Source organism: Carassius gibelio, chromosome B22, assembly GCF_023724105.1.
Source record: "Carassius gibelio isolate Cgi1373 ecotype wild population from Czech Republic chromosome B22, carGib1.2-hapl.c, whole genome shotgun sequence".
Lineage (NCBI taxonomy): Eukaryota > Metazoa > Chordata > Actinopteri > Cypriniformes > Cyprinidae > Carassius > Carassius gibelio.
In genome coordinates this window covers 20,402,082-20,417,046 of record NC_068417.1, presented here as the reverse complement: position 1 = coordinate 20,417,046, position 14,965 = coordinate 20,402,082, and the positions used below count along the sequence as shown (strand labels likewise).

General features: G+C 35.5%; 1 protein-coding gene across 4 annotated transcripts in view; it reads right to left on the bottom strand.

Annotated features, from left to right (window-relative positions):
* LOC127986953 (CD48 antigen) overlaps nucleotides 1-14,965 on the bottom strand; it is a 104,746-nt gene that overhangs the window by 76,415 nt on the left and 13,366 nt on the right. Inside the window, exons 3-6 of one of the 4 annotated variants that reach the window (XR_008161000.1) lie at nucleotides 12,461-12,778; nucleotides 9,394-9,507; nucleotides 9,217-9,278; nucleotides 7,171-7,788 (exon numbers count right to left, since the gene is read on the bottom strand). Coding sequence is in view for 1 of the 4 variants with exons in the window: in XM_052589223.1 (XP_052445183.1) it covers nucleotides 12,461-12,778 (318 nt within the window). In the remaining 3 variants the exon portion in view is untranslated. Of the gene's footprint in view, nucleotides 1-7,170; nucleotides 7,789-8,734; nucleotides 9,508-12,084; nucleotides 12,203-12,460; nucleotides 12,779-14,965 lie in introns of those variants that run through there. The other 3 variants (XR_008161002.1, XR_008161001.1, XM_052589223.1) reach the window with 3 other exon arrangements.

Here is a 14,965-nt window from a genome sequence, read left to right as displayed (position 1 = left end):
TGCTTCTCCACTACCGCTCTGCAAAATAATAACAAGACAGCAAAGTACTAGATGCACCAGATTTGCTTCTAAAATCAATTGTTACATCCCTTTTCGTAGAACATCATTTGGCCAGGTTGCTGTTTCAGTGAAAGGGGCAAAATTATGGAATGCTCTGCCAGATCATCTTAAATGCATCCCAACATTAGCCAACTTCAAAAACAAAATCAAATTGTGGTTAATTCAGGAACAAAGTTGCTCTTATATTTAGTCTTCTGAGTTTGTCCTTTCTGTATACTTTTAGTACTTTTGTATTACTTCCCATTGTATTGCATTTTTAGCCTTTTTCTTTTCCGTTATTATATTAATGTTGATGTGAATGAAACTATATTTGTTTGTTTCCTTTTTTTTTTTTTTTTTACCAAAAAGCCCTACTTAGGGACAAGTGCTGTAAATTAGCTTTAGCTAAAAACATTATGATACATGCATCAGATGACTGTCAAAGTTTATCTATGTTATTGTATCTGTCCCTATCCAAATAAACTTAAATAAAATAAGCAATTTTAGTTTAACAGTTATTATAAATTATTTTAAATAAATATTAATGTATAAAGATCATGTAATGTAAATAAGCTTTAGTATCAAAAGATTGCACTATTTAAAAAAATTACAAATCTGACCTTACATGTTCAAGTCTCTATCACTATATATTTTCAAGTGTATAAACTAAGTTAACAAGTTCCACTTGTGACTACACTGATGGAGCAAGATCATTTATTTTATTAGTCCTCCTTCATTTTTCATATGACATTTAAATTTGTCCTTTAACCTTTAGTTTTGAATCTCGCTGGGTCTCTCACGAGAAGTAAATCAAACTTGCTTGATCAAATCAAATCAAAGCCTGAATTGACAAAGAAAGTTGGTACCAACAAAGCTGGATTGGAGAGGTTTGGCTTTGTCAACTCAAAACTAATCCTGTAACTCTGAATTTGTTCAGCTACCATCATGGTACAGGACCCAGGTGAGTCACACAAATAAAGAAATAGAAAACCCCCACAAACATCTGACCTCAGCTTATAAAGAATTTGGGACCCTTTTAAGCAGAAGAGCTTGAAGATGCACTTGAAGGAACAGTGACACCTGCTGAGTCCACGAACACTACATGAGATGGAGGAAAGGTGCAACAGAACAAGATAAGATCTCAAATAAGCTGTGGACTCATTGCAACAAGAGCTGGACGAACTGATGGACAAACATGAAAGAATGCTACCACACACAAGCCCACATGATTCAATTCAGCGAAAACAGTACTGGGACAGTGGTAATGCAAGACATAAAAAATCCAGATAATCGGTTTCAAGTGCATGGACGAAGAGGAGAAAGGGAGCATTTATCAACAAGGACTGAAACCCCCAAATTAGAGTGCTCAATACTCATCAATCAAGGTCATGCCCAATACATACCATGGGCAAGTCAATATCTGGACACTTTGGTTTCCCGTCTCCCAGACATTCATGAAGGAGCTGGAAAATGGATCAGAACATCTGAAGAAGAAACAACTGGAAAACTTCTGGCCCTGGGTGACATCAAAGCCCTGTTTGCTAAGTATTTGGGGCCTCCAAGATGAATGATATTCTCAAGCAGTAGTCAGTTTCTTTGACAAACATCAGCTTGACATCTGGATGACTCTGAGAGTTGAATACCCTATGCAAACTGATCCAGGATTCCTGAAAGGCGAGCCAATGGGGGAGACTGAGAATCCCACCACCTACATACAGAGACAACTAAGACATTGGAAAGAAGAACTGGAAAGAGATCCAGAGCAAGACAAAGTACTGATAGCACTCTTCAGGACCGACATTGTGGAAGCCATGCCTGCAGCAGTGAAAGTGAAGCTGGAGGATGTGGTAGGTCTGAACTCGAAGTCACATAAAGAGTTCGGAGACCATGTGGTTCATGCTGTAGAAAAGCACAGAAGACAAGAGCTAAAGATGAAGAACCAAGAAAAGGAGCTGCAAAGAAAACTGACTCAGCTGCAGCTTGAGGAGCTGTTCAACAAGAAGAAAAAGGTCCAAGCAGTGCAGAGGTACTGCTCAGCAGTGACCACTCAGCAGTGATTGCACCTGTTAATACTTCAGTGCCTATCAATCCACTTGTAACAATGACTATGCATGCACCAGCAAATCAGACTGCAGCCGCACAGGCACCACCTGCTGGAACAGCTAATGCACCACAAGGACCAGCACCAGTAGTCATCTATCTCAAGCCAGAGCAGCCAAACAACAGAAGCTGGAATAGACAAAAACAACAAGGATGTGGCAGAGGAAGATTTAACAACAATCAACAAAAAGTCGCAGAAGAGACTGCCCCATCAATCCTTGGCAAAAGAACCAGCCAAGGGCCCCAGGAGTCAAATATGGACAAGAACAAGTGCCAGCTTAACCTTCAGGCCCTGTTAACCCATTGTGCGGACCTGACTAAGGCTATTAGGGCTGCCCAGAGAATCCTACGGGGAAGAATTAGTTTCCAATGATATCATGTGATGCTGATCAAGAACCAATGCTGCAAGTTTATATCGAAGGAAAACCCTTTATCACCATGCTCGATACAGGGGCAACACACTCTTGTTTAAATCCAGGATATGCCTCGCACCTCCCCATGTCTGGAAAGTATATAAAGACAGTAGGATTCTAGGGGACAACTTTACTAAGTAACAAAGTAACTTTCCATGACTGCCCCTGTGAGCATAAGCCTGTAAGACACTGAAATAAGAATACAAATCTTAGTCTCAGAATATAAACATGTTAATTTATTAGACAGGGATGCCATATGTAAACAAAAAATGCAGACATGGTGTAAACCAGATGGAATGTATGTAGACGATAGGGCAATTAGACTAATGAAGGTTTCATCATTACAGCAAACACAAGAACCATGTGCTAAAATATTGTTTAGGTCATCTAAAGGAAGAAGTAGAAAAAACAATTAGCAAATGGGGACGATACATAAGAGAACAACTTTCAGTGAACAGTGAACCAATTCAGCCAAAAACTGAATTTCATTTCACTATGAAGTATGATAAAAACAAAGATCCTGAATTTGAAAAAAGATGGTTAGAAAACACACAAGGGTTAAAGATCCCCATGAACTCACAATACATAATAGTAGGAGCAGAAGGTTCAGCTCTGTAGATAGATAGGGAAAAAACTTTGATAAAAGGCTTTAAGTGCCAAACTCAGTTCCTAATGTTACTTTGTGAAAGGAAAGATTGTGTTTCTTAAGACTTAGGCTCTATGATGAAACTAGCAGAAAAAGCAAGTGGGAAGCCACTGAAAATCATCTCACCTTCCAATCAGCAGATAAAGTATATCTCAAAATGTTGTGTACTACTCCAATGATGGGAGTTGCTAGAATTGTTATAAATACAAGAGTTGGGCCATACGTTAAAAAACACGACAAAACAAAAACAAACAGACAAAACAAACGGAATTGTTAAAAGAAATGAAGAAACAAGTACCATCAGATCTATGGTCTCAGCATGACAAAGATGTGGGGTTAGTAAAATCAGCTAATCCAAACCTGTATGTTCCAAACCTGTATGAGATTTTTCATGTTGTACATGAATAAATTTGAAAGATTGCTAGTAATAAAACAGTTGGTGGTTCCCATTGACTTCCATAGGAGGAAAATAAATACTGTGGAAGTCTATAGGAACAACAAACTTGATTTTTGGGTGAACTGTCCCTTTAAAGGTCACATGTAAACTGCACACATGTGATCAATGTGGGAAGAGTTTCAGAAAAATAGGATCTTTTAGTGAACATGACAATCCACACTGGAGTGAAGCCGTTCACATGTGATCAGTGTGGAAAGAGTTTCAAAAAGTCATTCACTTTTAAAGTACACCTGCGTCGTCATTCTGGAGAAAGACCATTTACCTGTGATCAGTGTGGTAAAACTTTTTTTTTTTAGGTCAGATGCGCTGAAGGACCACCTGAAAGTTCATACAGAGGAGAAGCCTTACATGTGTACTTTGTGTGGAAGGAGTTTTAGTCAGTCGGGTACTTTAAAATTACATCAGAAAAGACACAACAGTGTGAAGGAGCATATGTGTTTTTATTGTGGGAAGACTTTTACTACAGATGCTGAACTGAAACTGCACCAGAGAATGAAGAAAAACCTTACATGTGTTCACACTGCGACATGAGATTCAGTCGGTCACAATATCTGAAAATGCATGAGAGGAGCCACACTGGAGAGAAGCCTTATGCATTTGCACTGTGACAAGAGATCTAGTCAGTCAGCAAATCTGAAAATCCACAAGAGGAGCCCCACTTAAGAGTCATATCTCTGCCTTCCATGTGGGAAAATTATCTTTTTAACTCAGTCATACAAAACCAGACGTCTGAAATAACAGTAAGTCTTTCTTTTTCAGATCCAGCATTTTCAAATGTGATGCAGTGTCCTGATCAAACATAACACAATAATGCATAGAGCAATAAAATCTGTGACTTCTATATAAATCTGGGACAGGACCATGAAACCTTGTCTGAAGTTTTTACATTAAACAGAGTTCATCTTCAATAGTTTCAAGTATCAGATGAATCATGAAGATAAACTAAAAGACAGACCAAATGAACAATATCTAAATCTTTATTCTTGTGTAAGATGGTACTTAACATTATTTCAATTATAATAATTATGCTTTATTATGATTTTTATATTTAGTACCATTTTTATTCACATTTCCTTTCTGTGTGTCTTCTGTTTTGGGAAAAAAGTTCTGCAACTTGCTGAAAGAAACTTCACCTTGAGGAAGAGTTGTGTTTTGGCACGTAATCCCTTTACTTTCTTTCTTACAAGTAAAGTTTCTTTGATTGATTGAAATCATTAGTTTATGAGTCTTAACTACTTCCTCTACAAAATGTATCACTCTTGTTTCATTTATACATGTAAATGACCAAAAACTACTAAAAAGATGGGTGTAACTTTGTATTGGTTTGATTAACTGTTGGTGTTTTATTCATCTGATACACACTCCATACCAATCGGTGGCGGTAATGCACCAATTCGTTCCTAATAAAACCTTAAAAGAAGAAGAAGTAGTAGCGTTTCTTTTACTGTCTATGGTTTCTGAAGGGTCCTTTGTTTTGTTTTCATCGGGTAACGTAAGAGCTGTTTGTGTGTCTAATTTGTTAAAATTAAAATATATATTAGTGTTACTGCTAAACATTTGAATCTGAGACTTAGCTAAGCGAATCTTTTCTAAATCAAAGGTAAGGCAACAGCAATACAGTATAAATGAATGTAGATAAACGTTAAGGACGTTTATACTCTAAACATGGAATTAGTGCTGTGTCGTGCTTTCTAAGATTTTATTGTCTAAATATTTTCAGATTTTAATTGATATGATTGTTTTTGATATTTGATGTGATATCAATAATATGCTGCTGTATGTAAGTTATTTTACCTTTCGTGGTTAATAAAATAATGTCATACAGAAAGGGAGCTGTAAAAACTACTTTAAAGATGAGTGTCTTTTATTTTGATTTTTTTAAGAGTCTCATTCATTACTCTCATACAAAAACGTTTTATTCATACTTTCAGCATGTATATATAGAGTCAAATAATATGTTACTGCAAATACATAATAAAGAGATCTCAACTGATGAAGCTGTAAGACTTGTTTCAGGAGTCTTGTAATGTACACACACACACACACCATACTTCTGATGATATACAAACATATATGGTTGGTTTGTACTTCCATGTTTTATTCATATTTATATTTTGATTCTTTTAATTTCATTGTTCATATTGTTGCATGGTTTAAGAATTATGAAAATTAAAGTAACTTTACAATGTGATCAGTGTGGGAAGTTTCATAAAGTAGTTTTTAACTGTGATTACAGTATAATATATTCAATATCTAAAAAGTTGTAATGTATACTAATATATAAATATTAATAATAATAATATAATATGCGTCATTATGTTTTTTATTTTTATTTTGTCCATCTCAAATTTTAATTTCTTATAATATATGTGTATCTTTTTAATTTACTCTTATGAAAGAAACCGTAAATGTAAAAATGTTCTGTGCTCATATCAACAGAAAGAGAGCAGCTGGAACGAAGACAAACAGTTCACCCTAATGTGCAGTCCTTTTTTTATTATTGGGTATTCTGCCATTTGTCCTTCTTTTATGAATTTAAATGAAGTTTGATATTGGAAACACAAATAACATGTTATTTAGCACGAGATGCACATTTAAGTATAATGAAAGAAGAGTAGCCTAACATCATCACTGATTGGCTTAAAACACTCCGCACAAGCACTACAAAATAACAAACATAAACTACACACTTAATGGCATTTAATGATTTGTAGTTTAGATCACATTCCCATGAAATCATCTGTTTGGTTTATATATATATATATATATATATATATATATATATATATATATATATATACATACATATATACACATACACACACACACACACACACACACACACACACACACACCAGCAGGTGTCACCAAAGCACGGTGATATGAGCACTTCGAAGCAAACCTTCCTATTGATTCAGAATTTCGATCAGCTTCGTCTCTGTCAATAATATTATACACACAGTGTTAAGAGTTCTGAATGATTAAGTTTTTTTTTGCTTTGACTGTTACTGGTATTGTGGCCACAATAAACCTTTGACAGGCTTAATCTTGACATGTTCCCGCCCAAAGAAAAAAAATTGAAAAGCCAAAGGTGTGGAAACATGTCCTGTCAGGACAGCAAAACAGCAACTTCTAGAGGGATATATTAAAACAAGCAGCAGGGTTAAATGTGTTAATGAACATTAAATGTGATGCAAGAAATCAATTTAATTATTTTTGTGGCTTGTAATGCTAAAAGCTTTCAGATTTGCTTTATATTCTAGAATATATTCAGGAAAGTGATCAAATATTAAGAAACACTTAAATACTTAAAACTGCATAAAGCACAGCAAACATACATTTCATTCAGTGCAATATTCATGAAATAATGCTGAAATATAAAATACACAAACACTGAAACTTTAAGGCAGCTGTAGAGCATGAACTCAAGAGATCAAGTCAAGACAAGTTAACTCTGCTGTGTAGGCAGTTCTTGTGCATTATGAAGCTGTTACTGAATCCACTCGTTCTCAGACCTTTTTAAGATCGATTATTTGGATTGTCTCAAAGTGACAAAAGTCCCTGAAATACATGACTCCTTGTACAGTTATCTGTCAGTGATAGTCTTCGAAAACTCAGCTGAAAGTCAGAATTAGATTTTAACAATGACATGTCAGTGTGGAAATAAATAACAAAAAAATAATACATTTGTATTTTACCTTAGTGATTCTCAAACTGGTTTCATTTTCAAGTTTTACTTCAGACATTTGACCAAAATTGCTAATAATTCTTAAGTGACAGTAATACTACTAAAATCAGCTTGAATGCTGAAATGGATCAATATTACGATGAGCTGCAAATCAATTATTAACATGAAATGGGCTGAATATGATCACTAGTTTCTAAATTCTTCCATTTTCCAAATCACATGATTTCACTTTTACATGCTGCATTTCAACATCTGCATGCAACATTGCATCCCTCACATATGTATCCTTAAATACTGGGCTCATGAACCGCCAGTTTCAGTTGAGAAACACTGCTCTGTATGGCAGTTGGATTTTTTTCTTTTTTAAGACAAAAACATCACAAATATTTCATTCCTTAGGTGTTGCAACACTTGAGTACACTATGTTGTCTTCTCCACTAGGTTTCTGTGGGAAAATAATCACAAAGACAAAATCAGGAATCGTGGTGATGGCACAATCACAAAACTGAAGAAAGCAAATCTCTTTGAGAATAAAAAAATACAGACAGAAAATTCTTCATATTATTAAACTGATCAACAGAGTTGAAAGTAAGACGCTTAGCTCTCAAACTGCTGCTTCGTATGAAATTACAAAATTAAAAAAATTTCAAGACCAGCGAACAAGCGCTCTAGAATATCAAACAAGACTTTCCTTCATCCGTTCAACTCTTATCATTGCACTATTGGTCACAGAGTCTGTGAATACACTTTAAAGCCTTGTTTTGTGGGACAGAATTGCAGAACTTCACGGCTTAATTTCAATAAAAGGTCATTTCATACAGGAGAGGAAGTTCTGAAAGGGGCATTATACCTAAAAATGCTATTTCCTATAAAGAGTACAGAACTGAAATGAAAAATCAGTGAATGAAATGACTAACAAATCACAAAGCCATACATAATTTTATGATATATATTAAAATACTGAAACACTGTAAAAGCAAGCAGTATCTCACAATCACAGACAGAGCAGTTTATGATCAAACAAGTCTTCATGCGACTAATCAATCTGAAACAAATATGACATGATCTGCACACACATGGATGAATGATCATGTTGTCATACAGCAAATATACACACAAGTACAGTAAAGCAGCAACAAGACAACAGCAAGACAGTTTCCTTCTTGATGTCTATTTCAAAGGGAGTAAAACAAGTGTCACTATACGATATAATATAAATATAATAAAACTTGATCTATTGTATTTTAGAGATCTATAAAACAACTTCATCAGGGAGTAAATATGAACAGTAAAGAAAAACTAAAATGGTTAAATTGTTGAAAAGTCTCAATGATTTGTTAATGTTTGACAAGTTCAAACAGCAGGTGTTTGATATAACATTACACAGGAACCTACTGGAGATTTTACTACTTCACAAGATAAAGATTCATCATTATTTGTGAATCACAGGTAGAACAGGTTTACTGTTAACTGACAAACTGAAGCCTTTTCAGTCTGTTGTTACTAAAATCCACGGGATTTATTTGTCACATAATCCATATTTGTAAAGATTTGCACACAGTTAGTAAAGAGTGTAGCTTAATTCACTGTTCATTAGAAAGAGTTGTCCATCTTGCAGTTCCTGATGCATGGTGCATGTGAAACATAACATATCACTTAAATAATTTACTAGCTTTAAAACCAAATTCATCTATAATTCAGCTTGAAATAAAACAGAATTTCTGCTTAGGTTACATTAAGTAATAAGCAAGCACAGACCGATATGGAGATTTCTTTTTTTTCTTTGAGCATTAATAATCCATCAGTTCTCTGATGCTAAGCTTTCTACAGGCAGACAGCGAGACACAATGCACACAGCAAATCAGCATCTTACCGTATGATGAAAAGGATGTGCAACGAATGTTGCTGTAGCATAATGTGTGTCTTCATTTTCAACTGTTTTAATAATAACCACAGTTCAACTATAAAACATTATACTTGAAATGATGGTAATATGATAAAACACTTTTCCAACACAAAGATGAAAACATGCAGTCGCAGTAATACTTGCCAGGTTGTGTTGTTTTTTTACGGTTCTTGATGAGACAAAACAGAATCACGCCCAAAAGAACTGCCAGCAACAATAAACCAACTACCAGTGGTATGAAATAGGAACGGAGAGGTTCTGTAAAAACAAAAAAGAAAACAATACTTAGTATAAAGCAGATCTGGGAGACGTTTGTCTAATAGTGTTTAAAGTTAAAAAATCACAACTTAAGTCTTAATACTGTTTCTATTTTTTTTTTCATTGGTTATTATAACAACACACACACACACACACACACACATATATATATATATATATATATATATATAGCTATTGTGATTAATCTAGTAATGATTATTGAGAAAAATAATGGGGGGAAAGAATTAATGTTGCTAGACTATTTTGTTTTGGAACCTTCAGAAAACTTTTTCCAGTTTTTCAGAAGGTCTTTTAATGGAGAATGTAAAAAATTTTTTATTTTTTTTTTCATTTGAACTCATTTAGCCAGCACAGGTCACATATTTATATCAGTACAGGTGATGAGATTAATCACTCTCGGGGGGGAGAGAACGCAGGCGCAAGTTGGCTGCCGCTTCTCCGTCCGAATTTTTTTTATTTACTACCTAATTTGTTTTTAAACAATAGAGATTTTTATTATTTGGCTCTTTTTATGCTGTTTTATCGACACTGGAGTTCTACTGTGGAGTTTCTCGCGGTTTTGGGCACAACATCGTGGTATTACTGATCCTGCTGATTGGGAACACTGGAACACCTGTCAAATGCAGCAGTGTGATAACAACGCATCTGGATTCTGTTTCAAGTGATTCAATTTGGATATCGCTGCTCCTATCATGCGGATTCCTTCGCTTTGCATTGTCATCATCATCAACATCATCATCATCGTCATCATTATTTTGACCCTGTCTGGGCTTCGTGGAGAGCGGGTCCTTCAACAACAGTTGGATTTCATCATGATAAGATACTCTTTTTCTGAACTTCTATCATTGGAACATTATTTAGTTCCCGACGACTGTGTTGAAAAGACCTTGAAATCATGTCAGCTTTTACGTCGGCCGAAATATTTACACAAAGGATCACGGCGTAATGTTTATACTACTGGGACTGGCATTAAAGTTTTATGGTCTCTGTCCAAGGCCTCTGAAACACACAAGCGTTCTCTACGTGGTGTTTGCCATGCAAACTTGTGTTACCCGCAACGGACTCATCAGAAAGTGCTAATTGAAACTGCTCGAAAACCAAATCCTATGTTTTTTACTGAACTCACTGAGCTACTTACATCTCTTAGTGCTGTTTGTCCAGCAATGATTGTGACTGGAGACATTAATATTCATGTGAACAACTCAAATAGTAATCTAACAGTTGATTTCATGGATGCATTAGACTGCTTTAACATGATTCAGCACGTGAAATTTCCCACTCATAATAAAGGTCACACACTAGATCTGGTATGTTCTGTTGGAGTGGACATTGATAACCTAGATAGTAGTGACTTGTGTATCAGTGATCATAAGCTTCTCACTTTTAATTTAAATGTTCCACTTTTAAGTAGTACTCAAACAAGGGTCATTAGTTTTAGAAATGTCAAGAATCTTAACTTTGACAATCTCTCCTGCCTGATCTCAGAGCACTCAGCTGTAGAAACTGTTGATTACTATAATTCTATTTTGTCATCTGCTTTGGATGAATTAGCCACTAGGAGAGAACGTGTTGTTTCATTTAATAAATCTTCTCCTTGGTACACCACTGAGTTAAGGGCTATGAAGATGAAAAGCAGGCAGCTTGAACGTCAATATAAGAAATGGGGTTTGACAGTTCATAGACTTATGTATGATGGTCATTTGAGTCAATATGCTGAAGCACTCAAAGCAGCAAGAACAACTACTCATCTATTATTAGTGATGGTGCTGCAAACCCAAATAAGATTTTTAAGACAATCAACAGTCTTCTTGCACCAATCAAGTCTGTCATGGTGTTCCTCAGGGATCTGTAATGGGTCCTATATTGTTTAGTGTGTATATGCTTCCTTTGGGACAAATTATTAGGAAATATGGTTTGGGGTATCACTTTTATGCAGATGATACACAAATTTACATCAGCTCCAAGTCTGATCCTACTCTCAACTCAACAGTTCTTTCAGAGTGTGTGCTGGAAATAAAAACATGGATGCACCATAATTTTTTAAAACTGAATTGTTCTAAAACAGAGGTTCTACTCATTGGCACACCAGCGGCTATTCATAAGGGTAGCAATCTTAATTTGATTATGGATGACAGTGTAGTACTTCCATCTGCTCAGGCTCGTAACCTTGGAGTAATTTTTGACACTCATCTGACACTAGACTCTCACATTAAGAGTATTACAAAATCTGCTTTCCATCACCTCAGAAACATTGCAAGAATTAGGCCTTTCCTCACTCCACCTGACGCTGAAAGGCTTATTCATGCATTTGTTACTTCCAGGATTGACTACTGTAATGCACTATTCATTGGCTTACCTGCTAAATTAATCAAACGCCTGCAGTATATCCAGAGTTCAGCTGCTCGTATTCTCACATATACTCCATCACGTCAGCATATCACAGGCATGCTTTATAGTTTGCATTGGCTTCCTGCATATTGCGGATTGTTTTTAAAACTCTAACATTAACATACAAAGCTATACATGGAACTGCCCCTTCTTATATTTGTGACTTACTGTAGCCTTCTTGTTCCCTTCGGTCTGCTGATTCCCTTACTCTTCAACAGCCTCCCTATAGATTAAAATCTATGGGGGAGAGAGCTTTCTCTGTTGCTGCACCCAGGTTATGGAACTTCTGTTAGAGAGGCTCACACAATAGCCAGTTTTAAGAAGCTGTTGAAAACTCATCTTTTTAAAATTGCTTTTATGGACTGTGACTGTCAATAAAATTCTACTGTGTTGTACTGTAATGAGTATTTTATGATTTATACTTTTTAATTTGTATTGCATTTATTGTAGTTTTTGAACTGTATTTGTTTGTAGCGCTTTGGGTTCTAGAAAAATGCATTATAAATAAAATGTATTATCATTATTTTTATTACAGCTGATATACCTTCACACGTGTGACAGAGTTGAGTGATGTTGATGTTGTGTTGAGTCTGGTTTGTGATGGGATTGTTGATCACACAGCTGTAGATGTTGTTCTCCTGATATTCCACCTCCAGAGGTAGAGAGAGACTGATGCTGAGATCAGACACACTGATGCTGGACAATAAACTGTTTCCTTTGTACCAGGAGAGAGTCACAGCACTCACATTCCCAGCTGAACACAGCAGCACACATCTAGACACTGATGAACGTTTAGATGATGATGATGATGAAGATGAACAGTTTGAAGTGTCTCTGGTGATGACAGGAAAGGGAAGAGGAGCTGGAAAGCAACATAAAAAAACAAGTAAAACTAAGCATTATCTCAGTATTATCAATAAACAACAAAAAATAACATGATAAAGATGTTTTCTTGCAAGTCTAATCAAAATGAAAACTACATTTTAAATGCAAGGCTGAGAATGAAATGAATGCTTGAACAGTATCTACTCAGAGACACTGATCATTTTAGCAGCTGAATAAATAGCTCAGCGTTTGGTTTGTCATTTCATAGTTTCTGGCATTTGAAGTAACATTTAGAAACTTTTATACAACATACTAGAGTTCAGAATTAAACAATAATGAACACATCTAGCATTAGGCAAGGCAAGGCATGTTTATTTATATAGCACATTTCGTACACAATGGTAATTTAACCCCTTTCTAGGCACCTCCTTTTTTGGCATGGAGACAGAAATGACATACCCAAAATAAAAAGGTTTCTGCTCATGATTCTTTCTGACTAGATACATATTCAACATATGTTCACAAAGCTGACACTTTAAAGTTTACTGTTCAGGAATCAGAATCACTCAGACTGTTATGATAATAGAGATATATAAGCTCAAACATAAAAACAAAAATAAAAATATTAAAAACATATTTTTTAAATGTATTTAAAAATGTGTTGATGTAAGATATGAGTTTAGAAATAGAGTGTAGCTAAAGCCACAAGTCTTTCAAAACTTCATTAGAAATTTCATAATCTAATCTGTAAAACTGCGAATTTTATGAAATATTTTCTAAGGCCATGTCATGTGTGTTTTTAGAGAAGGCTAATCAGATTGATTTATGGCCCTTGTCATCTCTGTGAGATCTCACATGTAAACTCTCCAGTGTATTTTGTGTGTGTTTGGCTGTGAAAACTGCCCGATTAATCCCTATCTGTTATTCCATTGTTCTCACCAAACGAGTCTTTCACACCTCCGCCAGGTATGACACATTATCCGCATTATTCTTTTATCATTATTCTTTTGTTTTTATTCCACCTTTATTAGCCTTGATTGTGGTTTTTCAGGCTTTACAAAGACACAAAGCAGCGATCTCACTTCAGTCTCTCTTTGCATTTAGCCCTTATTTATCTAAAGTCTTACTATAAAAATACAACAAAACATTTTCCTACAACCTTACGTGAATTATTGTGACAAAAATGCATTATAAAGAAGAAAAGCACCTGATATTAGTAGCATCGGAGCTAACGTTAGCATCAAGCTACATCAGACAATTTATAAAATGATTAGTACACTTTTACTCAAAACTCACTTTAAACGCCGATCGAGTGTTTATAATAACTTTCTTTAGCGATCAGGGGTGGAATTTGGTCGTTTACTGTTGTAAAAATATGTTATTTGTAGCCTTTTTCAACGCTGCACAAGTTAGCATTTCCGATGTACATTTTCGATTTTTTTTTATAAAAACGCCCCAGATCTCAATAAATTATCATACCAAGCTTTACTATCATAATCTTGGGTTTATTATTCGGATATTTCGTGTGTACAGAGGTGTTTCAGTGTTGTTTTGGCCAGATAACTACCAGGAAGTGTGCAGGAAGCATGTGACACGATGGGGCGGTGTCCAGATATGAAACTCTAAGATTGACACTGGCAAGGCCCAATCAGAGTCTGAGCCACACACAGCACGAGCTGTGACCACTGCGCACACACACAGATCGCTGGGAAAGGCTGTTTATCATCTGATCGCATAAATCCGTGGAAAATGAATAGAAATGACGATTCTGTCTGAAGAAATATGAAGTAAACATCTGTAAATATATCCATATATCTCCGCAGATATGCATCTTTGGTCTATAAATCCTTATTGACGCTGTTCAGTGAGTCTATGTGAACTAGAGCTGAAACAACGAATCGATTTAATCGATTAAAATCGATTATTAAAATAGTTGTCAACTAATTTAGTAATCGATTCGTCGCTAAATAAATTTTATTTGCCATAAGCGGCTCATTTCGTGCATATTTCAAATCTGCGGTGACCAAAGTGTGGCAGTAATGAGCAGGGGCGTAGCAAGCTTTTCAAAAGTGTGGGGGATGGATGCGGTTTGTTTATAAACAATAAAAATTATGAACACATTGACAGAGGGGTACAAAATGCAGGGCTTAAAGTTCTCTGGCACTCTGCGGGATTTCTGGCTTGCAGCGTTTGGCTGGGAAAAAATAATCCTACATTAAAAAAG